Source organism: Lucilia cuprina, chromosome 5 (assembly GCF_022045245.1).
Source record: "Lucilia cuprina isolate Lc7/37 chromosome 5, ASM2204524v1, whole genome shotgun sequence".
In the NCBI taxonomy this organism is placed as follows: domain Eukaryota; kingdom Metazoa; phylum Arthropoda; class Insecta; order Diptera; family Calliphoridae; genus Lucilia; species Lucilia cuprina.
The window spans coordinates 66454769-66482762 of record NC_060953.1 but is presented as its reverse complement, the minus strand read 5'-3'; the positions used below and the strand labels follow the sequence as shown (position 1 = coordinate 66482762).

General features: G+C 31.3%; 4 protein-coding genes and 2 non-coding genes across 9 annotated transcripts; 1 reads left to right on the top strand and 5 right to left on the bottom strand.

Annotated features, from left to right (window-relative positions):
• The first annotated feature begins 369 nt into the window (after nt 1-369).
• LOC111690688 (ubiquitin carboxyl-terminal hydrolase 47) lies at nt 370-15021 on the top strand. 2 transcript variants are annotated; one of them, XM_023453225.2, is made up of 9 exons: nt 370-648; nt 9120-10312; nt 10514-11004; nt 11073-11490; nt 11547-13397; nt 13465-13591; nt 13829-13899; nt 13967-14100; nt 14156-15021. In XM_023453225.2, the coding sequence occupies exons 1-9, from the start codon at nt 645-647 to the stop codon at nt 14361-14363; spliced, it is 4497 nt and encodes a 1498-aa protein (XP_023308993.2). In that variant the 5' UTR covers nt 370-644; the 3' UTR covers nt 14364-15021. The 2 variants fall into 2 exon arrangements, with proteins under 2 accessions (XP_023308993.2, XP_023308994.2); XM_023453226.2 differs by lacking the exon at nt 370-648 and adding an exon at nt 4621-4775.
• A 202-nt stretch (nt 15022-15223) lies between these two features.
• LOC111690729 (proliferation-associated protein 2G4) lies at nt 15224-20291 on the bottom strand. 2 transcript variants are annotated; one of them, XM_023453274.2, is made up of 9 exons: nt 20150-20291; nt 19839-19976; nt 19258-19355; nt 19052-19188; nt 18793-18955; nt 17418-17732; nt 16912-17044; nt 15994-16121; nt 15224-15926 (listed from the first exon to the last, which is right to left on the bottom strand). In XM_023453274.2, exons 2-9 carry the CDS (start codon nt 19924-19926, stop codon nt 15807-15809), a joined length of 1182 nt encoding a protein of 393 aa, XP_023309042.1. In that variant the 5' UTR covers nt 19927-19976; nt 20150-20291; the 3' UTR covers nt 15224-15806. The 2 variants fall into 2 exon arrangements, with proteins under 2 accessions (XP_023309042.1, XP_046807184.1); XM_046951228.1 differs by having other exon boundaries at nt 20210-20228.
• LOC111690730 lies at nt 16450-16567 on the bottom strand. Its single transcript, XR_002762909.2, has one exon. It is a non-coding gene; the product is annotated as a small nucleolar RNA SNORA15 (small nucleolar RNA).
• On the bottom strand, nt 16744-16861 carry LOC111690731. The gene has a single exon (XR_002762910.2). It is a non-coding gene; the product is annotated as a small nucleolar RNA SNORA15 (small nucleolar RNA).
• On the bottom strand, nt 19847-22265 carry LOC111690709 (ADP-ribose pyrophosphatase, mitochondrial). 2 transcript variants are annotated; one of them, XM_046951229.1, is made up of 4 exons: nt 21747-22265; nt 21552-21688; nt 21214-21484; nt 19847-20943 (listed from the first exon to the last, which is right to left on the bottom strand). In XM_046951229.1, the coding sequence occupies exons 1-4, from the start codon at nt 22178-22180 to the stop codon at nt 20940-20942; spliced, it is 846 nt and encodes a 281-aa protein (XP_046807185.1). In that variant the 5' UTR covers nt 22181-22265; the 3' UTR covers nt 19847-20939. The 2 variants fall into 2 exon arrangements, with proteins under 2 accessions (XP_046807185.1, XP_023309015.2); XM_023453247.2 differs by lacking the exon at nt 19847-20943 and having other exon boundaries at nt 21118-21484.
• Nucleotides 22266-25293: 3028 nt separating this feature from the next.
• On the bottom strand, nt 25294-27021 carry LOC111690708 (iduronate 2-sulfatase). The gene is made up of 3 exons (XM_023453246.2): nt 26784-27021; nt 25516-26722; nt 25294-25446 (listed from the first exon to the last, which is right to left on the bottom strand). The coding sequence occupies exons 1-3, from the start codon at nt 27000-27002 to the stop codon at nt 25307-25309; spliced, it is 1566 nt and encodes a 521-aa protein (XP_023309014.2). The 5' UTR covers nt 27003-27021; the 3' UTR covers nt 25294-25306.
• Nucleotides 27022-27994: the final 973 nt, after the last annotated feature.

Genomic DNA, 27994 nt, shown 5'->3' with positions numbered 1-27994 from the left:
TTCTGTTGAAAATGTTGTCTATAACCATCTCTTAAGAGAACTCTTAAAGATTTTTCTAAGACACTATTTCTAAAAATGTACTGGTTTCATTATTTGGTGAGCTTTAGCAAATAAGTAGTATGGAATTTACATATAATGTTAAAGGCATTTGAGAACCGTTTTCTAGTTTTAAAATATTAACAAGCTACAATGTTTAAAAAATCTAAGTTTTACACTTGAAAAACGAAATTCCACCTTTTAGGGTTAAACTTAAACGATTTTTTTATTTTAGAGCTTTTTTTAATTGCAAAATTGTCAACGCTGTCATTTGCAATTTGCAATTTGATGTTTATTTCTGTGTGTTTTTTCATTTCGGTTTTTTCACACACAAACACTATATTTTTACAAAAATAATCAAAAAAATTAATTAAATAAAATGTTTTAGCAACTCTAGCTGCTAATTCAAAAATAAAAAAACATATTGACAAACTTGTGTGCCTGTATTATTAAAAACAAAAAATCCTTAAAAAATAATTGTGTAAAATTCGAGCAAAAAGATAAATAAATTGCAATAGCCTAAAATACCGATCGACTGTCCTGCACCTAAAGAAAAAAACAAGAAACTGCTAATTAATTAAACACAATATAACACAACTTTAAACAATATGGGTAAGAAATTTAGATTTTTTGGGTAACTTTGACCCAAGAAGTTATCTGCGGAAATTTTCTTTCTAATGGTTGTGCAAGGTAATGGGCAAATTGTTGTTTTCTTAAGTACTATCAAGATCCTTGAACTATATTCAAAGCTCTTCTAAAAAAAATCGTATCATTTTGTAGATGACATAATATGGAGGACACACAAAAAAATATAGAACTACTTTTATTTATACCTGTCAATATATTCTTCAGCCCAACATGTAACATAAAATCTAACATTTACATGAACTTGCATACATTACAGCATAGTAATGAGTACGTTTTTGTTATGCATTTATGGGAGTAGGTGTTTAGACTTCTAATTTTTCAAATAATTGGAACAGTGTGTTTTAGTTGCATTGTAATGTTTTGTTTGTGTTATTTAGTTTAATTTGTTATATTTTTTCTCGAGTGACAGGAACATTAAAATGTAGAAAAATACCGTTATAAAGTGTGTAAATGTCAAAGGCACAAATAAAAACTGCAATATTTTAGAGAATGCAAAAAACATTGTTTTATATCTTGATCTCTTATAAAATTTCATAAAAATCTCTGTCTTAAATGACTTGTTAAATAGGTACTAGTACCAATATTCTTTTAAACTTGTTCTATTAGGTTTAGGTTATTCCTTCATTTTAGTTTAATAAAGTTATTATTTAGGGATGTGTTCATTTATTCGGAGGTTGTCTAATACTGAATTGTGATACTTATAGGAGCGATTGTTGTTGTTACTACAGTTCGACTTTGGCGTATAGTTTCTTGGAAAGAATGTCCGTTGATACAGCTATCACTGTGTTGATAATTTTTGGCCAAGTGCAACTCGGAACGTTCTGAAACGAATCTCTAATTGTGGTGACAATGTCATAGAAGAAGTGATATATTGAGTGTCTCGTGGGTGGCCTCTAAGCCTTATGATATGATAACAAACCTGTCTATAGTTCTTTTTTTAGGGCAAACGTTTTTAACTGATATAGCTATCACTGTGTTAAAAATCTTTGGACATCCCAGCAGTTCGACAAAGAGTCAATGCATACGAAAAAGACACTAATTTCCACTAATAGTTACCCACCTGGATGATCGTATTTCGTATGTTTTGAGTCATTCGTCACGAATGTACCCTTTGTAATCGAGAATGATCACTTTAGTGTACTCTTTGTAAGCGGGAGCGAAGACAGTCGTCACTTTAGTGTCCTCTTTGTAAGCGAGAGCGGAGGCAATCGTCTCTTTACTGTCTCTTTGTAGGGTGTAGAGTGACGATTGACTTCCTCGTAGGACAAGCCCATGTTAAAATGGTAGGTCACCTGGGTAGTCAGGTGGCTAGGGCCCACCACAAGTGCTAGGTTAAGTGGTCAGTTCGGGACTGTCCCGTCGAACTGCTGGGATCTTTTGGACAGGCCTATACTTTAATATTTTTTTAATTATAAACTTAGGGCAGTTTTTTCAGATAAAGATTATCTACCTAGTTGTTTAAACCTAGTTTATTACCTTAGTTTAACTGAGTGCTATTGGCAGTTATTAGCAAGAAAACACAACCAACAAAACTAATAAAATAATGAATCCGGAAGAAGAAAAACATAATATTTTCTTTTTTTATTTTGTTTTAATTTTTATTAAAATTTTTCATTTTAAAAAGTTGCATTTGCAAAAAAACGGCTGTTCATTGTTTATGTTTTTGACCGGAGAGTTGGTAATACTAACGGCGAGTTTTTCTGATAAAGATAATCTTCATTCTTTGGTTAAACCTGAATTAATATATGTTTCGCGTTTTTCATTTATCAGTAAAGTTACTTATTATCTTAGTTTAAGGGCGGGTTTCTTAGTCCTCAGTTAAACTAGGCTTAACTTGCTGTTAGATTAAACTCGGAACAAATTTAGGCGGACTTTAACCGATGATTGTGTTTTTCAGTTTTAGATTTAAGCTGAGTTAACTTTGTTAGTATTGCCAACTTTTCACTCAAAAACATAAACAATGAACAGCTGCTTTTTGCAAACAATACTATTGTAAAATGGAACATTTTGGAAAAATGTTAAATAAACATTTAAAACAATAATAAATAAAACAAATCAAATCAGAAAATTGCAATTTACTTAAAATATTAAATTTTTGTTCTTCCGAAATCATTGTTTTATTGTTTTTGTTAATTGTGTTTTCTCACTTATAACTTGTGTTTAATTGGTCAATTACACTCAGTTAAACTAAGATAATAAGTAACTTTACTGATAACTGAAAAACACAAAACATATATTAAACCAGTTTTAACCAAAGAATGAAGATTATCTTTATCAGAAAAACTCGCCCTAACTGAGTGTAATTGGCCAATTAAACTCAAGTTATAAGTGAGAAAACACAATTAACAAAAACAATAAAACAATGATTTCGGAAGAACTAAAACATAATATTTTAAGTAAATTGCAATTTTCTGATTTGCTTTGTTTCATTGATTATTGTTTTAAATGTTTATTTAACATTTTTCCAAAATTTCCCATTTTACAAAAGTATTGTTTGCAAAAAACAGCTGTTCATTGTTTATGTTTTTGAGTGAAAACTTGGCAATACTAACAAAGTTAACTGAGCTTAAATCTAAAACTAAAAAACACAATTATCGGTTAAAGTCCGCCTGAATTTGTTCCGAGTTTAATCTAACAGCAAGTTAAGCCTAGTTTAACTGATGAGTAAAAAACCCGCCCTAACAAACTTATCTGATCTTAAATACATAACTGAACACAACCATCGGTTAAAGTCCGCCTAAATTTGTTCTAAGTTTAATCTAACAGCAAGTTAAAGCTAGTTTATCTGAGTAGTAAGAAACTTGCCCTTCGAGGGGTAGTGTTAAGGGTTTTACCAGTTGTATTGGGCAACAGTTGAAACTATTCAATAATCTTGAGGATTCTTCAACTGTAAAGTGAAATAGGATAAGCAAAGTTGATTTGATCTGAATCCTTTTACATAGCTTTTTCAGTTTATTGATATCCGTGTAGCTGTTAAAATTAATTTTCTTATGACCTTCGAGATCCTATTCTATTCAATCTATCAGGCATGCTTTCGACTTGTTTGTTTAAAAAAAACTTGATTTTCCTAAATTTTAAATACCTGCTCGGTAAAAAATTACACGGTAAGAATTACTTAACTTTACCATTTTATAAAAGTTTCAGTATCCAGGAAGCTAAAATTGGAAAAATTGATAAACATCTAATATTGCCTAAAAAATAAAAGAGTAAAATTTTATAACAAATTAAACATTAAGCCCCGTTAACTCCACCTCCGGTAATCATTTAACCGAAAGTTATTCTGCCGGTTATTCAATTTAACCTTAAGATAAAAAATAACCAGATATTGTGATAATAATGGGGGTAAGCGTCTTATTCAGAAACTTTTATCAAAGGTTTACATATCAAATTTTCATTTAAAATTTGTTCTATAAACCTTTGATAAACGCTTATGAATAAGGCAGTAAAAGTTTACATCAAGACTTTAACAAAATTGAAGATTTTGTAAACAAAAACTTTAACATATGTATTTCATTCAGAATTCTTTAAATAATAAGCCATAAAAGAAAAAGCTAATTTCTTGATAATTTTCTAAATAATTATTTTATTAAAATTATTTTTGTCATATTTAAATAATTGTCTTTTAAATATTTAAAAATTTTATGTTAAATTCAATTTTACACAATTGATTTTGAAAATTTTACATTGTAAAGAGATGATGTCAATAAACAAACGTATAAATACATACCTAAGTATATATGACTCTAGTAAAAGATATGTATGCAAAATATCTATCACACTCAAAAATTTCCTTCTTTATTTTTTGTTTTGAAACACAAAATTTTCATATTTGCTGAAAATCTCACAAAATTCTCAATGCTCGCAAAATAAGAAAACAAAAAGAAAAAAAAACAAACCGATATGAATAAAATTCAAAATTAAGAAGCAACAAATCTCACTAGAACTGGCACTCTGAATCGTATTCAAAACTGAAACGGACGTGGTGTGCGCGTGAATGAATTCGTTTAAAAAAGTGTATATAAAAATATATATTTGAATGTATTTATTTATACATATATTCCGAAAAGAAAAAATACCTCAAGAATAAATAGGTTAGAAAAAAAGTTAAATATTAGGAAATGAATAAATAAATCAATGGAACATAAATTTAAAAAATAAAATAAAAAATACTTTAAAAATAAAATGTATTTATTTAACTTAAAAAAAACGAATAGAAAAGTGTATTTATTCTAAAATTGTTTAATATTTTTGTACTTTTTTTCATTACTATATACATATATGTAAGAAAATAAGAAATTTTATTTATAATATCACGTTCTATATAAAAGATATACTATAAAGACAACCGCCCCACTTTCGTAACTTTTCAATAAAATTTTCGGGAAAATTAAGTAAAAGAAAATTACTATTATTAAATATTATAAACTATTCATTCATTCATCAGCAGTACCGTGTGTTTGTTTTATTTTACAAAATAAATTTTATAACAATTGTGTTTAAGAAAAGAAACCATCTATGTTGTCTATAATCATTTGGATAAAATCAACCAATTAAAATTAGAATTTATTGAAAATATAAAAAGAATCTAAAAATATTGAAACATTTTCATGTGTAATTCAGTTGAACAATTTAAAAATAAATTCAAAATCAAATTGAATTTATTCAAACGAAAAGAAAATGGATAAAAATAGATAGACGATGGGCAACTAACTGACAAAATAAATAAAGAAAAAAATTAACTCAACACTCACAGAGTATAGAACATTTTTAAATTAAAATACACACAAACATTTAAGTGCACAAATTTTGTATATATATTTTCTGTATATTTTTTTTTGCGTTAATTTTAAAGTTTAATAATCATTTATTTAATTTACAAGTTTGTTTTTTTTTAAATTTAATTTTGTTTTTATTAATAGTGACAAACATGAATGATATTGCAAAAATTAATTATTGATTTGGAAAAAGAATTTTATTAAAAAAAATCATTTAAAATTAGAAAAGTTTTCTTTAGTGAAAGAGCGCCAAAGGGAGAGAGTATAGGATCGTTTTTATGCTCTGTCAGAAAAAATTCTTACTCTTTTACTTCTCTTTTTTTATTTGCTTAAACTCATTGAGAATTATCTACCGAAATAAGTAATTCGAAAATTGCATAAAATATTTTTAGCTGCAATTTTGATTATATGCATTTACTTTTCATCGTTTACTGTTATTTTTATTTGTTAGGACATATTCGGCTAATGGCTTAGTATGTTTAAAACAATAAGATCTACTAAATTTTAAAAACGTTTGTAAGTCTTGGAAATATTTAAACTTATGTCCATATAAAGGTCAGTGATCCTCCTAAAGATAAAATGTCAATGAAAAACGCTCTCTCTTTAGGCTAAAGACAAAAGACTATATTAAACTATTCCGAACCTCTTTTACCTTTCATTTTGTGGTGTTGTTTTAGCTGGTCGAGGCTTTACTCTTCTTCTAACTTGGGTTATTTTGCCTTCAGGCCTGTCCTAAAGGTAAAATGTCAATGAAAAACGCTATCTTTATAGGCTAAAGATAAAAGGACTATACTAATCTATTCCGGACCTCTTTTACCTTCCATTTTGTGCTGTTGTTTAGTCGAGGTTTAGGCTTTACTTTTCTTCTAGCTTGGGTTCTTTTGCCTTAGGCTTGTCTTTAAGAATGTGATTCATCTGACATTTGCAAACCATTTAGATTTATTTCTTTCTATACTATCATTAAGTCGCTCTAACGATAGATTTGATTCTGTTTTGATGCGTTGTTTCTGTCATTCTGCACAAGTATTTTATTTCCGATTATCCTTTTTTTGTTTTAATGAGGATGGCGGTGCATTAAGCACTCATATTGCCACGTTTGTCCAGAGAAAACTCCACCAACCGACCTATACCTTCATATAGGAAGTTGGAGCATCCGGACTTCATTTCATCAAAAGTATTAATGGTCTCCACCAGAAAAAATTTCAGAGTTTTAAAACAGGGTATAAACAGTTGAGGTTTTATGGTCTCCACCAGGGTTTAAACAGTTGAGTTTTAATGGTCTCCACCAGGGTATAAACGTTTGAGGATTTTATGGTCTCCACCAATAAAACATAACCTCACTTGAGGTGATACGAAAGCACGAGGTTAATGTAGACAACATATAACTTTGAACAGTTATATGAAGTAATACACTACACCAGTGCGAGCGAGACGCAAAACTGTCGAAAGTCAGGCAACAAACACAAGCCTGAAAGCGTTTAAGAAATAATTTCGATGACGCGAGAGTTGTTCCCCAACTCAGACCTGAATTACGACTGTCCGATTATCCTTCTTTTATTTTTTATAGTATGCGCCAAAGATTCATTTCTATATTTAAGAGTTAGAATGTATTTCGTGCTGTAAACCTCTAATTGGTTGTTGTCGATGCCTCCCTTTTACTAATAAAAATTCGATTTAAGGAATCGTTAAGATTATCTATGGTTGATATACTAGAGTTTAAGTCTTTATCCCATTTCCGTCTTTGCTTATAATGACACCTAGTTATCGAAATTTTCGTACTTCTTGTGGTGAACTTCTGGGCAGAAATATTCAAGTCGTATTGCAAAACTTCCTGTGGTTATGGCTTTATACAATTCCTTGCGATGATGTTGTCTATTAGAATGATGAAAAGTTACAGATTTAGTTATGACTTTTTTCATGAAAAGAAGGGCACAAATGGCCCAAGAGTGTCCTAGGTTTATTTCTTCAGATTTGATACTAATTAGAATATGCCTTACGAATTTTGTGGTAATATATTCCCGGATGTTGCTTTTTCAGTATACATATTTCATTATTCTGATCAGAATGTTGTTGATGTTTCTTTGTGGGAGAACTTTCTATAAGTCTATTAATCATAAATGCATTTGTTTCTTAAAGTTAAACTTTTTTTCAGTAATTAGACGCATCCTGAAAACAGTATCTTGACTTTCTAGGTTCGTTCTAAACCCACACTGTTATATTAATATTCAAATTTGAGTTTTTGCCTTTCCATAAGAATTCGTGAATACAGTTTTCCAGCTACAGTTAGCAAGGATATGCGTCGGGGATTTTGTCAAGTTGATTGTCTAAATTTGTGAATTTTAGTCCGAATATGGCTACCTGCAAGTCGTTGGGAATTGTTGAATATCTCCATGTCATATTTATTACATTTTCTGCAATACCTATATATCAAAAGAATTATGATAACCTTAAATTTTAATAAAATTTTCAAAATCAAAACATTTTTTTACATGAAACCGCTTGTTAGATATTTGTCTTCGACTTTGTCTAATACCAAATTCTTATATAAACAAAAATTCTTTAAATATGAAACTTTTTAATTATTTGTTTATTATTATGAAAACGAACCCACAATAGCTTTCTTTATTTGTTCATAAAGATATACAAACATAAATTTTTTTGTTAGATTTTTCATGATTCAGTCTGCTACTGGTTAACTTATAAGAAACAAAGGTGTGGGATGGCCACATGTTTTTATATATAAATAATGTAAACTTTTCAAAATAGAAAATGAGATTTTTTTGGCGAAACTTATTGATGTTAAAAATTAATAACTTTAAACCCGACTTTTATATATAAAAATGAATTTCTTTTGAATATACATGTAGAGTATCCTCCGTGGTATTTTTAAAAAAATCTTTTGAATTTTTTATCATTATTATATCTTGAGCAGCAGATAATCTAGGGGTCATGTCATATGGCAATTACCGGTGAAACATATATGAAATATAGTCTTGCTTTACAGACCCAACAATATGATAAGGTCGCGTCATTTTTCTTTTTCCCTCTTGTTCCCAATACTTCTTTTTTGGAAATTTATGTATTTTGCATTGGACAAATGCCAAAAATATTTTTACAAAGTATCAGAGGAATTTCGTTATTTTCCTGTTGAATATTCATACATATGCAATATTATTTATTGCAAATATACGATATACACACAGAAATTCTTATATACAATATATAAACATTATTTATACATATATTTTGTATGTATATAAATATTTTCTTTTAATTCATATACAATAATTTGTAGTAAAAATTTGTAAAAAAAATACCGGTAAATAATTGAGAATATTTTGTTGTAAATTTTTATTTATTCACGCTAACATTTGCAATGAATTTGATACATTTGAATAAATAAAATCGCAATCGAATCATAGAATAGATTTTTTTAGTTCGATATCAAAGATCATTATCTCTCACAAATTTCCATTAAAAAAAAAAACAAAAAAATATTGTAATGTTTTTCAAAAGTTAATATTTTCGACTTAGAACTCATAAGAAAAGCGCTTTTTATAATTGGGTTTCTGAAAAGTTAGCGAGTTAGTCATAGCCATTCTCATTATGAATCCATCTTTAATAGTTTTTTATCGTTTTGTTTTTTTTTTCTTTACATAGAATATTCGGAATATAACGATATGGTCCAATTTAGTGGCCATGATAAAACGACACAATGTGTCGTCTATGACCAAACACCAGATTCAGAGCAAAAGAAAATAAATATTGTAGTTCGTCCCGCCTATACAGTGGGCAAAGTAATAAGTGACATTAAAACACAATATCACTATGATAAATTTGAACTACTAATGCAACCCATATCTGGTGGCGACCTGGTGTATTTGAATGATCATCAAAATCAGCTGCTCTATAAGGTTAATGGCTTTGAGCCACAGACAAAAAATGTTTTAGTTATATTACCATTTGGTAAATGGGATGGTAATACCAAGAAACGTTATGAATTTCCCGCAAAATCATCACTAAAACTTATAATGAATGGTACTAGTAGTAGTAATAGTAGTAGCAGCACTGCTAAAAATGTTAACACCACAGCCACTACAGTAATAGCAACACCACCTCCGCCGCCACCACTACCACCAGTTAATTTTCTTAGCAATAATAAGAAAACGACAACAACAACCATTACTACCACAACAGCAGGATCTTTGGGTAATAATAACATTGCCACTTGTGTTAAAGCCATGAATGGCAGACCCTTAACCAACAGTCAATACCATCAAAGTCAAAATCTAACCAACAGCAATAGTTATCACGGGCCTTTAAATGAGGAAGCACTCGGCAGTACAAACACTTTATCGCCTCCCTCCTCAATGACTACGGTTACAAATGCCACTAATACGGATTCTTTAAATTTGAGTCCCATGTCAGATCCTGATCCTTTGTCAGATGATGATTTAGCCTTGGGTGCCTCCGCTAGTCCAACTGAAACGGAACCCATGCAATGTGGCGGTCCTCTATCGCTAACACATAACTCTTCGTCTAAAATAGCTTTGCATTTCGCATCGGACACAAACTCTGGATTTCACGACAAATCTGATGGGGATATAGATGGCCCTAAAAAGTATCCACTGTCTCCTCTGCCGGCGCCCACTGCTGCCATAATGGCAGCACCCACTAACAATGGTTATGTGGGTCTTGTAAACCAAGCCATGACCTGCTATTTAAATAGTCTTTTACAAGCTCTCTACATGACACCCGAGTTTCGCAATGCTTTATACCGCTGGGAGTTCGATAATGACAACGAAGCTAAAAATATTCCCTATCAATTGCAAAAACTGTTCCTGAACTTACAAGTAAGTAATATATTAGTTAATTATATCAATTTGATATAAATAATCTTTAGATCATGAGGTTCCTTTAGAAAATAATTGAAAATGTAAACAATAACACTGACCAACAAAAATAATACATATTGAGCTTCGCTAAATCCGAAGTTTGAAAGAAATTTCGTTAACTGAAAAATTTATTTTTAAAATAAACTTTATTTTTTGAAGACCTCCAAAAAATCAGCAGTAGAAACAACCGATTTAACACGCAGTTTTGGTTGGAATTCTTCAGAAGCCTGGCAGCAGCATGATATTCAGGAATTATGTCGTGTTATGTTCGACGCCCTGGAACACAAATTTAAAAACACCAAACAGGCTAATCTCATCTCTAATCTGTACGAGGGAAAAATGATAGATTATGTCAAGTGTTTAGAGTGCAATACGGAAAAAACACGTGCCGATACGTTTTTAGATATACCTTTGCCGGTGCGTCCTTTTGGCAGTCAGGCTGCCTATGGCAGTATTGAAGAAGCTCTCAGGGCATTTGTACAGCCAGAGACATTGGATGGTAATAATCAATACTTTTGCGAAAAGTGTAATAAGAAATGTGATGCCCACAAGGGTCTTAAATTCAAGAACTTTCCTTATGTTTTGACACTACATCTTAAGAGATTCGATTTTGATTACACCACCATGCATCGCATTAAATTAAATGACAAGTAAGTAATCAAGATACCTAAAGTATTAATGATAGAACCATTTCAAAACGTTCTTTTCTGTTGTACAGAGTAACTTTTCCACAAACGCTCAATTTAAATACATTTGTTAAAAAATCAGAGTCAACGACAGCCAATGGCAATAGTGTAGCACCAACAGATGACTGCAGCACTACGGACAGTGGTTCGGCCATGGAGGAAGACAACTGGAGTAGTGGTGTGGGCACTACAGCCAGTTCAACAACACAAAATGACACCGATGTCAATGACGAGGAGCAGGATGAAGGCATTGACTTGAGTTCCAGTACAGATCATCGTAATCGTGTTAATAGTGAACAGAACTTAAAACAAGACTTGGGACCCTATACCTATGAACTATTTGCCATTATGATACACTCGGGCAGTGCCTCGGGTGGTCATTATTATGCGTACATCAAGGAATTCGATAACAACGAATGGTATTGTTTCAACGATCAAACTGTAACGCCTGTAAGTTACAAATACAGACATTAATTGAAATGTTATTTAAACGTTTATTCCCTTAGATAACACAAGAAGATATTCAAAAGTCTTTCGGTGGTGGTTCCAGTAAAACTTACTACTCCAGCGTCTATAGTTCGAGCACAAATGCCTATATGTTAATGTATCGGCAAATAGATACGAAGAGAAATGAGAAATGTGTAAAGGCAGACGATTTTCCGGAACATATTAAAACTCTGACAGAGAAACTAAAAGAAGAGGAAGAAACACGTGTCAGTCGCGGTAGTGTACGTCATCGTCCTATAACGGATCTCGCTTTACCGGAGCAGATTAAACCACGAGTCTATTTTTACAACCCCAAGATGAAAAAATTGATAATGACACGAGTTTACGTTTCGCAAAAGTTCGATATCAATGTAGTACTAGAATCAGCCTATCAAATGTTATCCGTGGAACAATTTGCTCCATTATCACACTGCCGTCTCGTGGGCTATGATCCCCCGGCCGAGCGTATCATACGTTCATTTGAAGGCTTAAAAGATCCTACTTTAGAAGAAATACAAGGCAATAGTGAGGATCCTGTAGAATTTTTATTGGAATATAGAGCAGATGGTCAGGAGTTCGAGGTTTATGAACCAGGTGGCTCCACTTGGTATGTGTACATGGTTAACTTGTCAACAATGGAGATGGACGGACCATTTTTCGTGCATTCCAAAACCTTTGAAAACAATGACACTCTACGCCACTCAATTGCTGTGCGCTTACACGTCAAGGAGGACCAATTGTTGGTGGCAACTTTACGTAATGGAAATGCATTTGTGGCCTATGATCCCATGCCCACTAAAGAAGCTCAACAACAATTACAAGAAATGGCAAGATCACGTTTTAAAGATCTCACCTACTTGTACTTATTTGTCCCCAATACAGATCCCACTAATCTAGAGATCATAGGAATACCAGCTAATGAAACACACGAACCAATAATCCCCGCTGTACAGGAACCCACAGTAGGCAGCAGTACGTCTGTAGCACATAATGGTTTAACAAATGGACTCAATGAATCTAATGCTGCCACCTTAACAGTTGCTCACGAGTCAAACTCTGAAGACAGCAGTTTGAGTGATGGCGATCGCACTTTGGTTGAGAATATACAACATCGTGGTGATGGCGACAGTCAAATCTCTAGCACTAGTCATTCTCCTCAACTGTCAAGTCCTGAGGAAGAGAATCGCCAGGATTCCATTAATCGCATTAACGCTTTCTATAACGGTTATTCGCATGGAGAACCTGATTTATCCCCCATCGTACCACAGGCACCACAATTTTTCCATGCTATTAAACTAGAAAGTGTGGACACAAAAGCAACCATCTCTAGCCGACATCACTATATGGATCCCGATAGTTCGGAGGAAGCGGCGCGCAAACCCGTAGTTAGCTATAAAATCCTAGTAGACTCACACATGAAGTTGAGCACTTTTAAAAGTCATGTTCAACGTTTAATACAAGTGCCCGACAATTACTTCCAGCTAAATCGCAAACATGACAAGTGCCTGAAAAACATGATGTCCGAGACTCTGGTCTACTTTAGCGAGGGAGAGTCTCTGTTTGTTGAGCTGGGCAAAGAACTGCAGCCCGAGGAACACAAGGCCAAAATATTCTTTATGCGTTTGTCCGAGTTGAACAACGAGTCCGGAAGATTGCCTTGCGTGTGTGAATGGATCTACACGGATTCCATGACAGTGGCAACAGCCAAAGCAAATTTGGTTGCCAAACTGCAACGTATTGATCTCGCCAAATACAAGAGCTTAAATGTTCAAAATTGTCGTCTGTGGCTTAAGGGCGGTCGTAGTCCCATTAAAATATTCACAGATGACGAAACGCTTGGTTCTGATATTCGTTCGTCGGCAGCAATGGAGGTAGGGGAGGGTGATTGTGTGTAAAGATAATAGGCATTTTAATAACCTGTTTTTTTTATTTATTTAGTTTATTGTACAAGAGTGTGAAGATGGTGCCATTGCCAGTCCCGATGAGAATAGTTTAACAATATTTGTGCGCCGCTGGCATCCTGATTCTTTACAATTAGATAAGTTTCAGGAAATCACATTACACAGTAAGTTTGAAAAGGTTTGATTTATTTTTTTGATTAAATCCTTAACAATTAACGTGTACATAGACTGTTTAATAGAGTAGTCCATAGGCTTGACAATAGACCAGTTTTACATTAGTCTATAGACAAGCCAAAAGACTGATTCATAGGCTATTACTGTCATTGGCACTTTTTTAATCATTTAAATTTTATATGTCTGTTTTTTGTAAATATAGTTGTTAAACTTTATTTCTCTTTTAGAAAACAGTGAAATGCGTAATGCAATATCCCAAATATCGGGCATACCTGAGGACAATGTAGCCTACACAAAGGTAACATAAAGTGCTAAGAAGAATATTTTATAAATTCTGTTATTTTAAAGTAATTTCTTTTCATTAGGTTAATGGATATTTTCCCTACACTAATGTTTCATTGCTGACCATTAACAGTGCAATGACTTGGTTTACTGTACCCTCCACAATGGACAAATATCCACTTAGTAGTGCGGTCAGTGGTAATCTGTTCTTTTACAAGTAAGCACTTTTATTATGCTAAACACCAGCTATTTCAACAAAATCAACTTTTCAGGGATGACACAGCGGAATTAAAAGAACTGACCACCGAGGAAAGACGTGAAATGAGCAACAAAGAGAAAACTCGTTTAGACCGTTTGGGTTGCACATCCTCATCACGATTTTCACCGCGACGCGAGCGTGCTCTTAAGATTTACGTAGATAGTCCTGCCACAACAGCGTCTCCTCCAGTGGATGCCAACAGTTCTATGGCGGATGATTAATTAAATATGACAACTCATGTTTATATCGTGTTGTTGTATATCAAGCATTAAATCAAAACAAAATACAAGACGCTGAAATTTAACAAGCAGTTATAAAGAGAAGAACAAACAAAATCAAAGTGTTACTTTACTATCAATCACATACAATACGTTACGTTATTACTTTATACATACAACAATATGAAAATATTTCTTTCTTTTGTTTTTTTGTTCTTTTTCCCAAATCTCTTCTCTTTTTCTTTTCAAAAGAGCAATTGAAATTTTTATTAATTTACAACTAACTTAACAACACTATTAAAACAAAAATTATCCAAATCTAACAGATAGTAGAAAACAATTTTAATTTTTACTAACAAAAACGCCCGATCACTCGCCAAATATAAAATATTTGCATTAGCTTGACCAAATGAATAATAGAAATAAATAACATGCGTTGGCGATTGAAACAATAAATAAATAAATATAAAAATTTCTCCTCTTGGTGCGAAGCTAACCTTTTTACACAAACACTTCTACACTCATCATACTAATACAAAACACGCTAAAATAACACATCTACACAGAGACACTTAGTTTTCTATACCTTAAATGAGACTGCTTCTTAAAAAATAAGTAAAACTAAAAAAAACTGTAATAAAACGTGAAAAAATATAAAAAATATTAAAATATTTTAATTTCATTTCCAATGAAAGGGGAATACACATAACAACACATACATATACTCCTGCTATTATTTATTTCATTTTAATATTTAAAATCTTAAGTAATGTTTTCATTTCATATACATATGTTTCTTCCTTAAGTTCATTGTTTGAGGTAAAAAAAAGAAACCGAAAAGTTTTGTTTTTTTTAGTTTTAAATGGTTTTATTTCTAATAAAATTTTTAGCTTTTTTTAAAAAATTATTTTCAATAATTTTATAAAACAATATAAAACGAATTCAAAGTTTTAGATAATTTTGAAAATTATCTAAAAAATATAAATATCCTCTTTTAGGATAGATATTATTACAATAATGCTGAAACATTTTTTTGTTGGTTTTTGTTTTGTTATTAAATTTCCTTGTGTTTTAGTTTCACTGTACACATACGTAATGAAATTTGTTTCAATTGGACTGAATAGAAATATAAAAAAAAGAGATGTTTTTGAATTTTGTAACGCTGGCCGGGCGCAATATACAGATAGTTGAACCAGCTCCCACTTAATTAATAGCTGGTAGATAAGTTTTATAGAACGGGTATGTGGGTTGCTTGTTTGGCTGTTTTATGGGTAAATGAGTAAATTGTAGTAGTATGTTGTTTACTGTTTTAATTATTAGGTTGTGTTACATTCTGTTGCAGAGTTTCCTCTTCATTCTCATCCATACTTAAAATTTATTGCTTTAGTTGCTCTAATATTTTAGTATATAGCAAAAGGCGTAGCAATTGTTGTTAATTTGATGCTTTCAAGCCTTGGTCTCCACAGGAGCCGGTGTTGAAGTGGCAGTGTCTGTACCAGCAGCAGCCTTCTTCTTAGCATGTCCTTTACCTTTCTTGGGTGGCTGCAGGGGAGTGTTAACAAGTTCCTGCAAAAGCAAAATAATGTTTTTTTATAAATAATTTATAGGGATTTGAAAAAAAACTTGTATTTACCTTTAATTCAGGTTGAGCTATGCTGTGTTCACTAACAAAGTTTTCAACATTGAAGGGAATGCCAGTTACTAAATTGACTCCATTGGGCATCAATAAGACAGTGTGTTTGAATTGAGCCACATATTCACCTGTAATAATAAAGAATTAAAATTTGGTTATAAATTGCAAATTTCCATTAGAACTTTTAATTTTAAACTTTAAAACCAATAAATAATTATCCTATAATAATAGCTAATATAAGTAAAATTTTTATCAAAAAGTTAAAGAAAAGCTTTGTTTCACAAAAGAAAGTTTGTTGGCTTTGCCATAAGCTTTTTAATTAAAATTTATTCAAAAGCAAGCTTTTTCAACAAATGAAAGCTTTTTCGCTAATAGCTTTTATAACAATTAAAAACTTGTTCAAGAATTAAGAGCTTTTTTAACTAGTTAAGTGGTTAAATAACTATTCGATTTTAAAATTTTATTAAATTCGAACAAATGACACGAATTTAAAAAATTTCGAAATAAAATTTTAGTCTAGCAAGGTGTCTGGCCGTATTAGCTATTGTGCAACAAATACGTAATTAATCCTTGCAAACAATGAAAACATTCATTTCAATTTAATTATGTTTGACAGTAAAAGCTTTTTCTACAACTAATACGTAATAACTCTTTATATATTCTAACCAATTTACAACAAAATTAATTCTTTAGAATTTAAAAACAAGTCTGTTTCTCCTACTTAAATTAAATAAATTTATTTAATTTCAAAATTTTATTAAATTCGAATAAATGACACGAATTTAAAAAATTTCGAAATCAAATTTTATTCTAGCAAGGTGTCTGGCCGCATAAGCTATTGTCTAACAAATACGTAATTAATCCTTGCAAACAATTAGAACATTCATTTAAATTTAATTTAATCATTAATAAACTTACTTGGCTTTTCGTACAGCACTTGGAAGGGTTCAATCATTTTATGGGACACACATTCAACAACACCCATGCGGGCTTTAGTCTCTTCATCAAAACCGCGAATATTGAAAGGCATATTACCGTACTTTGTTTTAACCTAAGGACGGCAGCAACAACAACAACAGTCCATGGCAATTAGCGAGAAGAAAAAGTAAAGTAAAAGAAAACATTTAGCATTTCATAGTAACGTAATGCGTTAGCTGTATCTTTAAATTATATTAGAAATTGTCTCAGATCTCATAATCTTACAATCTCTGGGTTTCAGCCAATGCAGCATCAAAAGTACGCCAAATATGTCCTTAAGAAGCGGAGCATAAAAGGAAACAGTTAAACAAACACAACTGTTGCACTTTCAACGCATTATCAACCTCCTACCCTCAAGCGCAGTTTCTTAATCATTGACAATTCCTTGGTTTGTTTAATGGGTGTGTTAAATTCTCTTTTATGAGAACTATACAACAACAACTTACCTCAGCCAAAAGAGCACGAGATGTTTTCAACTTAAGCATATAGTTTTCATCGGTCTTTTTGTAAATTGACACTTTAGTATCCTTCTCACGACCAATACCTTCACCAGTGCTCACAATAACATCGATGGCATAGACTTCATGTGTTTCAAAGTTACACTTTTCATGTTCTTTGCGTTGAGCTTCGCTAGGATTTTGAATGATTGTTTTTTCGCCATCGATTTTGAATTGTTTCAATTCATGACTGAGCATACCCTCGATGGGTTTGCACTTGTAGGATTCACTGATTTGTTGAACAGCATCGGTAATGGCATAGTTCTGGAAATGAAGAAGAGAAAAATTTTATGAGTTATTAAAACGGGAACCCAGAAAATTCGTAATTTTAGAAGGTATAGTTAGGTATCAAAGTATTTTATGTTGAAAAGATATCTTATTTCTTATATCCTAAAGAAATTGAGCAAAAGTTTGTAAAGAATCTTTTGTTTCGGTGTATTTCTTTTGGATTTTTGTTTATTCTATGCAAGTGTTGAGATGTTTTTAATTGAGATGTATTTTATTAAAAACAATCCGTTGCTTGCAAAGTAAATACTTGGAAAATAACAATAAGACGTTAACTAAACTTTTAACTCACTTTCAGTAACTGAAAGCTTTTTCGGGAATTTAAAGCTTTTAAGTAATTAAATGTTTTACATAAACTAAACTTATTGAAGTTATAAATGCTTTATAAAATCTATAAGCATTTTTTCAAACTAAAAGCTTTTCACAATTATTTAAGGTTTTGCAACAAGGAAAACTTCTTCAGGAAATTAAAAGCTTTATCAGTAACTGAATGCTTTTTCTATAACTGGAAACTTCAATTTTGGTGAAATTCTTTTAATTTGTTTCCTAAAGGAATTGAGCAAAATTTCGTTAAAAAACTTTACTCTTAAATTCCTTAAGGATTTATATTTATTTTATGCAAGTGTTGAGATGTTTTCAATTGTGTTTTGTATTGAAAACAATCCGTTGCTTGCAATGTAAATACTTGGGAAATAGCAATAAGAGTTTAAGCAAGCTTTTAATTCCTGAAAGTTTAAAGGAAATGCTTTTAAAAGCTTTTCACAATTATTTAAGTTATTTCAACAAATGAACATTTCTTCAAAAAATTTAACTTGAAGCTTCAATTGATTAAATTCTTTAATTTAATTTGTTTCCTGAGGAATTGAGCAAAATTTCGTTAAAAAAAAACTTTACTACTTTTAAATTTCTTAAGGATTTCTATTTATTCTATGCAAGTGTTGAGATGTTTTCAATTGTGGTTTATATTGAAAACAATCCGTTTCTTGCACAAGAACATAATTCTAATAACAATAAGTAAAACATCAATTTTTTCACTTACATTGTTTCCGGCTTTAAGTAATCTTAGAGCAGCTTGTACAGCCCAGTAAGCAGCAAGAATTACATCAGCTTGACGACCTGTTACTTTTTTGTCAGCAGTAGCTCCTACTACGACAGTATGGGCAGCTACGGCAATGAAGCCATCAATATGAGCACCCATGTCACTAAGAAATAAAGAAGAAAACTTTAAAACATGAAATTTGATCAATTGAAATTACATTTTTAATGTGTGTAAGCACAAATTACAAAACTAAACTTACATTTTAACAACATCGCCATCCTTCAACACATGATCGGGATCATTTTTGGACGGTGAAAAGTGGCAAACACAGTTGTTGACTGACAGGCAGGTGGGAAAGGCAATACCCTTCTTTAATTCCTTTTCTTTTTTGTAAACCTGAAAAATGTTTTAATTAAGGCATAAATAATTTGTTATTCTTATATTTTGTTTAAAAAAAAAACTTACTTTGCTTGTTTCTTCGGTGATAAGAGCATCTGACTTTGTGCAGATATCTCTGACAGAGCCACCGGCAACACAGAGATCAATAACAGCCTTCAAAGTTCCTAAGAGCAAAAATATAATAAAAAATTTGGTATCAGTAAAATTATTAAATTTCTTACACAAATAAATATATAATATAGAAGAAATTGTTTGACAAAGAAGAAATACCCAGCGTGGCAAAAGCATACCAACACTAATACATAGACCATGATTTCTTTGGTCAGAGACCGGTTATTCAACATTAATAAGTTTGATTAACTACGTCATTAGTACAAGAATACAATTGTTAAAACAAATAACAAAAATTATTATTAACTTTTCCTTTTTTGGAGACTTTTAACCATAAAAAATGCATGTAAAAATAAAACTAGGTTATGTACACCCCGACTAACGGCAGAAGCGCCGCGTGGCTTTCGCTTTCAGAAAAAGCGGCAACAACAATGCCTGCTACTCGGATTCTTCTGGATTTTACGATGCATTTAATTAATTCACATTTTATTGAAACTGTAAATATTTCCTTAATTTTATTACAATTATAAACTTACTGTTGACGATTTCACCCGCCAATTTATATTTGGTTACAACCAAATCTTCGGCAATTGTTTTCTCCTCCTTTTCCACAATGTCTGCCATTTTTGTTAAACTCTACTACACACACTTCTTCTTCACACCGTCGTCAAACACTGAATAAATACGAAAGAAAACTTTATAAGCAGAACGAAAACGTTGTTGGCGCAGCGCTATATTTATAACGATGTATGAATGTGTATGTGTACGTTGAAATAACAAAAAGAAAAAATAACAAGGGCTGTGAACTTTTTTCTTTTTTTATTGATGAAACTTGTAAATAGCTTACAATTTTTATTTTATAAATCTATTAATATTAAATACTTTTGTAGTTACACTATTTTAATACCAAATGTTTTGCAGCGTGTTGTTTTATAATCTATTTTAGAATTGGAATAATATAAAAAAATGTTAATAACATTCGACGCGGATGAATGTATTCGGTGCAAAGGATATAGTGTTGCCAAACAATTGGTTATTGGTTATTTTGCATAAATACTAGACAGTGTTGTATTTAGTGAAGAATGTCGACAATGGTATGAAAAAGTCTAGTAGTTCTGAATAAACTATCTCCCTTATTTTATAAAGCACTTCATCATGCTTCGATAATTTATAATTCATCATAAAAATTTTTAAAAATACTAAAACAATTTTAATGAAAACTTAAGTGAAGTGACGGATGGGATTTACAAAATATTTTTTATATAATTTTCGATTTATTTCTGTTTTTCTTTCTTTTCTAACTATTTGAAATATTTTTTACATTTCTTTATAAATTTTTATATTAAAAACATACACTATTATATTTAAAAACATAATTTTTTTGTAAATTCAACTCATTTACTGCAAATAAATTATTGCTATCAGAAGATGTTAAAATTATTTTATTTTATTTAATTTGTTTTTAATAAAGTTTCATCTTAGCCGATTGCAAATATTAAAATATATTTTTCTAAACATTAATTTACTTTAACACTTTTTATTATATTAAAGATAGGTAACACTGCATAAAAAAATACAACCCTGATTATAAAGAAGCGCGAGCCAAAACTAACGGTACAAGAAAATACGTCCGGCATTTAACTAGAATTGAAGTGAAAAATATAGCAAACAGTGAAATTTACAAATAAATAATAATTCCAAGTGTTTACAAGTTTTTTTTAAGTATAAAATTAATATTTCAAAAAGTGTATTTATTTATACATACTTATGTATAGTTTTTAATCTTTACGAATATAAATAAAAAAATCTTTAATTAAACGCGTTAAAAGGAACTTCTTTGCCAGTGAGCTTTTAACATATCAATAACTTTAGTTTTTATTATTTACGAATATAAATAAAAAAATTATTTACCAGTGTGCTTTTAACATATCAATAACTTTCTTCAAAATATCAATGTGATTTGCGTGCAATTCCAAGTTTTTATCCAAATCCAGCCATCTGACAGAAGCAGCATCATCTCCAGCGGTAAGTTGTATTTTACCTATTTGCGATCCGCTATCATCATGAAAATTGTAAGCCACTGTCTCCATCCAAGCATTGTCCGTATTGCGAAAGTCATCGACATAACCCTTGTATACCTCTGTACCTTGAGCGAAAAACTGCTCTATCTTTAGCTTTTCATCTACAAATAATTAGCTTCTTCAATAAAAACATTCCCTTACTGTTTTCATAAATATTTATATACTTACCAGAACAATCTAAAGCTTCTTCTATGAATTCTCTTTTGAGGGTAGTGCTTACTTTTTCACCAGGATCAACCATACCGCCCGGTATAGCCCACATTTTATTATCATGTCTTTGTATGGCCACCATTTGTAAAATATTTCTGCAGAACAAAGGGCAAATTAATTAAAAAGAGTAACATAGTAATTTATCATAATTACTTATCACTTTGAGCACTCTTAACAATATTTCCCTCTGTATCACGTTTCCAGCGTGTAACTATAGGGTCGGCAGCATGATTCGGTCCCCAACGACCCAGCAGACCTCGACCCCTTAAACCAGTACGTCCTATAGGATTGACTGGACAACCATTACTATCTATTTCATATGTTCCATTAAAAGAGACACGATTCACATTTCCATCAATTTGATTCCATTTCGGTTTAAAATTAGCATCATTTATGTCCGGGTCAGCCCATACTTGAGTTGTTATATGCGGCGCCGTATATGTAGGAGGCTTATAATCGTTGTAAGATACACACCATTTTAGATATTCATCGGGTACGGGAAAACGTTTGACATCACTTTTAGGATAATTATTATTACGGCAAGTTCTATTTAAGATTGTTCCAGTTAATGAAGAAGCTTTAGCCATTGTTAGTTTTTTGTTACTTTATAAAAAGGCAAAAAAAGCAAGTTGATTCATATTTTTAATTTGCTTTTTTGTTTTGCTATACGTTTTCATGTTGAGTGTGAAGTTGTCAAATAAATAAAACTAATTAATAAATCAAAAACAGAGTTGGTTGATTCTGAGTTCTTATAAGATATAAATTTATAAGTGTGTAAATTTTAATAAGGAAATGTTGATCCAATAGGATGTTTATTTTCCCTAAATAATTTGACTCTAGGAAAATAGGCGTATTATGTACTTTTGTAACAACATTGAGGTTTTGTGTCCATTAAAGACTTTTTGAAATTTTTATCACAAAAATTCATCTTGGAGAGGAGGTTGTATATGAGTTTGTTATTCCGTTTGTAATTTTCAAAATGAAATTTGATCATCAGCATTCGAATATGTAATACATAATTCCAGGAAGCATTATTATTATTTTTACAGAATGCATAATTCTATCTGTTTGATACTGAAATCCCAAAAAATTGGTTCATAAATAATACAAATTTTATTTGTTTTTGTAACAGTCATAAAAAATAGCTAGATGTAACTTTTTTTTCGCAAATAGTTATAGACCCATTAAAGTGTGTAAAAATACTTTAAGATTCTAATACGATTTGGCCATTGTCTGATCAAATTTCGATGGAGCAAAAACGGAAGGAGTGAATAAATATTCGACAAATATTATGCATTGATATTTATGTTTAGTATTGGAAATAGAAAACCATTTTGCATATGGACAATTCCATACGATTGTATGTGATATTCGCAACCCTTCAGAGGGGTATAGCTTTTGTAAAATTAAGAGTACTTGGAAAACAATTTTGTCATTCTGTTCCATTTAAAGAATACTATTTTTGCAAAAGGAATCATCCCATTCGGAACCTTGTTTTCCAAAATATGGATTAAAATATGGCAATATTTTACGTGACAAAAAACGGAAGTTTGTTTTAAAGTACATGTAAATATTTACGAATTCTGTAGTTGTATCTTTTTTGTTTTAATTTCTTACACTTTTCATTAGTAAACTATAATTTTTAATTGAAGGAGTAGGAAAGTGCAGTCGGACATGGCCGACTTATATACATGTTTAAGCAATTTATAGATAAAAATAAAAAAAACTGAAGTTATATGGCGACTAGATTCTAATATGGATCGATCCTCATAAAATTCTAGGGTGTGATATAAAACTTTTTGTGCCAAATTTTATCATGATACTAGTGATTAGAGGTTTTTTTCTTAAATTAAACTTTGAATAGAACTAGGGTAAAATGAGGTCCAATCGGTATGAATGTCGGCATAAAGGCTTATAAACCTTTCAGACCTGCCGATTTTGTAAGGGATATTATTATAATTAACAAAATTATGAGTTATAAAGTGATATTTTCGGGTTCGTTTGTATGGCGGCGAGGTGTAAAAATAGACCGATTTCAAAAATTTTCAATTGTCTTCGTCTTTGTGTTGAATTATCTTTAAAAATGCAGAAGTTATAAGGGCTTTATTTTTTTCAGTCGTGGTTTACCTTTCCATGAATTGGCCCATATGTTAATTTAATATTTTTATACCCTACACCACTATCGTGGGAAGGGTATAACGCGATAGTGCGGACGTCCAAAAATGTTGGCCATACACCCACTTTAAAGCATACCAATCGGCTCAGAATTACTTTTTTAGTCAATTTTGTGCGCACTCTACAGGTCGCATTTTTCAAGATAATTTGAAATATTAATGCATAAATCGAAATTAATCGAACCCTTAAAAAATAGATTTAACTTTTATTACTTCAGTACCAATATAACAATGAAATCCAAAATAATCAAGTTTTTTTAAAAGATTGTATAAATTTGAGCCATCCTAATCTACATACATAGATCAATGAATGCACTACAACACCATCAATTCACATTACCTACACATTAATCTCAACCAAATAGTCAAACAAATAGCTAACTAACCACCATCTAACGAATCAAACAAACAAACAAACGAATGAATGAACCAAAAAACCATATAACAAGTATTATATTTTTTTACCTAATTTGTACTGCACAATAATGAAAAAGTATTCAATTCATTTTCAAAGCTTAAAAGAATTTAATGTGGGCTTGTATGTGAATGTAAAACAAGTATCTATGGATTTGTACCCAGCAAACATTTGGATAAGCCTTTGAAATATTATGACTTTTAACAAGTAGATCTCAAAGTGTAGACGATTTTAACTAAACAATTATGGATTTATAATATTTTTCAAATTCACAATCGATTTTGTATCGTTGTAGCGTTGTATGTCACAAAGATTTTTCAAATAAAAGTTTTTGAAACAAAAGAAAAATAAATAATAAAAATTACGACATACTACGATACAACCGTACAACACCGATTGTGAATTGAACAATTGTTTTTATTTTAAAAACCTTTACATCTTAGTGAATATTGTTTGGTAGGACTGGTAACAATTATAAGGAGACTTGGAGGTGAATCGTGGCTTTGTGTTGTATGATCATATACTAAAACTGAGACTTACAACTTACTAATAACTATACGCATACTAATCTATGTACGTATGAATATGTGTGCTTTAATATATCTATGTATGTATGTAGGAATGTATATTTTGAATTTGTGTAAGTGAGTGAGTGAGGCCACCATATCTGCGTAGGCATTAAAATTTAATTGTCTGCAGCATTTTCACTTTGCGTGAGATCTTAACATATAAATAACTAGTCGTAACACAGAACGTCGTCGACGACAATACGACTACGATAACGACCAACTACTTATCAGGTTGGCAACAAGCAAGTAACAACATCTAGTTTCTAAAACTAGTTTCACCATGAAAAGACACACACAATTTTTCTCCTCGTAATAATAGGTTGAATGTAAGTAGTAGGATAGTTTTGCTTGGTGCACATCTCAAAATATTGAATGAATGAATTTTTTTTTTGTATAAGTATTCAATCCATTCATACAAAAATTAACACAGTGCCGTACATGTAAAGTAAGCTCTGCTATGCAATTGATTAACCCCGCTTCATTTCGCTTGCTGCACTCAATCAAATATCAAATGAACAAACATAAAAAACACAGCCTTAAGTTATACGGTTCAGTTTATTTATTAAACGCTTTTATTAATTTATCTCTTAGCCATAGACGTATATCGTCAAATTCAGGCCAGTCGACCAAGTTGATTTCTTCGGCGGCATCCAAACGATGATCATACATTTCTTCTCCAAATATATTGGAAAAATCTGCCAAAAAATATGTACAAAATAATGTTAATCTTAACTTAGTAATATGCAATTCTATCTACTACCTACCACGTGTAAAATTATGTGCGTAAAATTGTACCCATAATGTGTAACGATAATGATTTGTACGTAGCGAATAACCCATTATTTTAATATTCTTAAGTTTTGGTTTATCACTGTTGGGATGCTTTGTGGGTTGCATACCGGGTCTGGGATATTGACTAAGAGCAAAATATTCTTGCCCTAGACCAATTCCGTGTAATAAGGGTTGTAGGCTTTTGCCTTCAGTGCAAAACAATTGCTCGTCCATGGACTTTTTGTAATCACACTTAGGCATGCTGGGCAAATGGGCCAGATCTACTAGGGTGGGAAATAAGTCTACTAATTCAGCAATATTATCTAAACGTTTTCCTGTTGTTGTTAGGGGAAATTCTGGGCTGCGTATAATTAGAGGTACCCTTAATGCTACCTCGAAATTGCTATATTTGGCCCATTCAGCATGCTCACCCAATGACCAACCATGATCACTAGTTACCACAACAATCGTTCGCTCCAAGTCAATATGTGTTATAAATTTACCAAATAAATCATCGACATAAGCCACAGAGGCATAATAAGCCTGTCGTATTTGAGCACTTTGCAGTTGGGAAATCGGTCCATAGGGGAATGATATATTCATGTGCTTAAAATCATCTCTGGAGCGTACATCCGTGTAGGGATTCCAAGCAACGTTTGGCATATCATGTGGTTTATATGTATCCGAAGTATAGTTGTAAAACTTATGTAAAGGAAATTTATGTAAAAATTGACGAGGAAAACGAAAATTGATGTGTGGTTTGTGAAACCCTAAAGCAAAGAAATAGGGTCTACGACTTTTCTTACGATTTTGTACAAATCTTATGGCTTCCGCTACAGACTCAATGTCAGGCAAAGTTTTAAAAGGCTGTGTTTGCAAATGTACTGGACAGATGAGATTTTTACGTAAAACACCCAACTTATCCGGACACACAGGAGAATTCATAAATTTTTCGGTTTTTGGGCGAAATGGTTTCTCTGACCAGCTAAGAGGATAATCATCACTATTATTTGATGAAACCCCAGGATGAAAGATTTTCCCAGCAGCATATGTGTAATAGCCATGGTTTTTAAAATATTGTGGTAATGTTGTAAAATTTCCACTAAACGTACGCCAGTAGCTGTAGAAATCATAAAGATGTAAAGTATCTGGTCGACGACTGGTCAGAAATGAGTTACGACTTGGAGCACAGAGTGCTTGCTTTTAAAATAAAACTTTACTATTAATGGTTGTGGGATAGAGAAACAATTTACAAATTTACCTGACTGTAGGCTCGCGTAAAGTAATAACTACCATTTATAAAGGCATCTATGTTTGGGGTATGCGCTAATCTATCGCCATATGCTCCTATTGTTGGCCGCAAATCATCAAATACTATAACTACCACATTATATTTGTGATTTTTTCTTTCCGCTTCAGATTTTAATATAAAAACTAAAGAAAACAAAAACAAAATTTTGCAAATACTAGAGAAAAACATTTTTAAATTCACTCGATACGCGAATGTTAAAGCAACTAAATTTTATATTATCCAGACATATTGAAATTATGGATATATCGTATACATAAGTAATTTGCCATTTAAGGGGACGTCATTTATTTGCTTATATCTTATTTTTATTATTATCTCTATACTTATTTTTCATATATATTTTTTTGCTTGATTCTCAATTCGGAAGTGCTTTAACTACACAAAAGTCTTATTAAATTCTTGAATGAATTACACCATTTCAAATTAAACTTATTGGTATAGATATTAAGTGAAAATTCCGATCAAGTTTTATTAAATTTCATAATGTAACTTTGATAAGTCGATTGGAAATGGTGTAGTCATAAATCGACCACTACAATTACAAATTTCTCTAGACTCATTGAGAATTTAATGTCACAGTCGTTTAATATTATTATGAAATATTTTTTTATTTTTTTTTTTAAGACAATTTTAACGTTTGACCCAAAATAAAGTGTGATTAAGGAAGTATCCAAGAAATTATGAAAATGTTTTGATTTAAATAATGTTGAAGTCTTTCTATTCAGATTAGATTGAGATTTGAAAACACTTAACATTGTGTTTTATTATACTTTACACCGCTATAGTGGGTATTATACGTTTATTCTGTTGTTTGTAACACACAAAAACATGTAAGTAGGTTCTACACCCTCCTGAAAGTATAACGATCCACTCAGAATCACTTTCTAAAAAATAGTTGAAATCGATTCATTGTGCTATAGCAAATTAAGAAGATATCGCAGTGCTCTATGTTTAGGTCATTAGAAGGGGCGTACCCAACATCAAACCTTATAGAGTTTACAAGGAATGCTCATTTCCGAGAACATTCTCATCCCAAAACTTACCCCATGTCTTTGATAGTCGCATAACCACACTGCTTAGATGGCTCTGTTGTTTCAGCACTAGTACCTTAATTGGTCCGAAATATGGATCCATTTTTTTTATTGACAAGACTTATTTCA

What these genes read in the sequence shown, in the direction of transcription:
- LOC111690688 (XM_023453225.2), top strand. An exon ending in TCAGGAAATCACATTACACA is followed by an intron (nt 13,592 to 13,828) that starts GTAAGTTTGAAA and finishes TTTCTCTTTTAG; the next exon opens with AAAACAGTGAAATGCGTAAT. An exon ending in ACAATGTAGCCTACACAAAG is followed by an intron (nt 13,900 to 13,966) that starts GTAACATAAAGT and finishes TCTTTTCATTAG; the next exon opens with GTTAATGGATATTTTCCCTA.
- LOC111690709 (XM_046951229.1), bottom strand. Translation starts at nt 22,180, where the DNA reads ATGGCTAAAGCTTCTTCATTAACTGGAACAATCTTAAATAGAACTTGC. An exon ending in AAGAGTGCTCAAAGTGATAA is followed by an intron (nt 21,689 to 21,746) that starts GTAATTATGATA and finishes TTTGTTCTGCAG; the next exon opens with AAATATTTTACAAATGGTGG. An exon ending in AGAAGCTTTAGATTGTTCTG is followed by an intron (nt 21,485 to 21,551) that starts GTAAGTATATAA and finishes AATTATTTGTAG; the next exon opens with ATGAAAAGCTAAAGATAGAG.
- LOC111690729 (XM_023453274.2), bottom strand. Translation starts at nt 19,926, where the DNA reads ATGGCAGACATTGTGGAAAAGGAGGAGAAAACAATTGCCGAAGATTTG. An exon ending in GATGGCGATGTTGTTAAAAT is followed by an intron (nt 18,956 to 19,051) that starts GTAAGTTTAGTT and finishes TTTATTTCTTAG; the next exon opens with TGACATGGGTGCTCATATTG. An exon ending in CTCGTGCTCTTTTGGCTGAG is followed by an intron (nt 17,045 to 17,417) that starts GTAAGTTGTTGT and finishes TGCCGTCCTTAG; the next exon opens with GTTAAAACAAAGTACGGTAA.
- LOC111690708 (XM_023453246.2), bottom strand. Translation starts at nt 27,002, where the DNA reads ATGTTTTTCTCTAGTATTTGCAAAATTTTGTTTTTGTTTTCTTTAGTT. An exon ending in TTACGCGAGCCTACAGTCAG is followed by an intron (nt 26,723 to 26,783) that starts GTAAATTTGTAA and finishes TTATTTTAAAAG; the next exon opens with CAAGCACTCTGTGCTCCAAG. An exon ending in CGCACATAATTTTACACGTG is followed by an intron (nt 25,447 to 25,515) that starts GTAGGTAGTAGA and finishes ATTTTTTGGCAG; the next exon opens with ATTTTTCCAATATATTTGGA.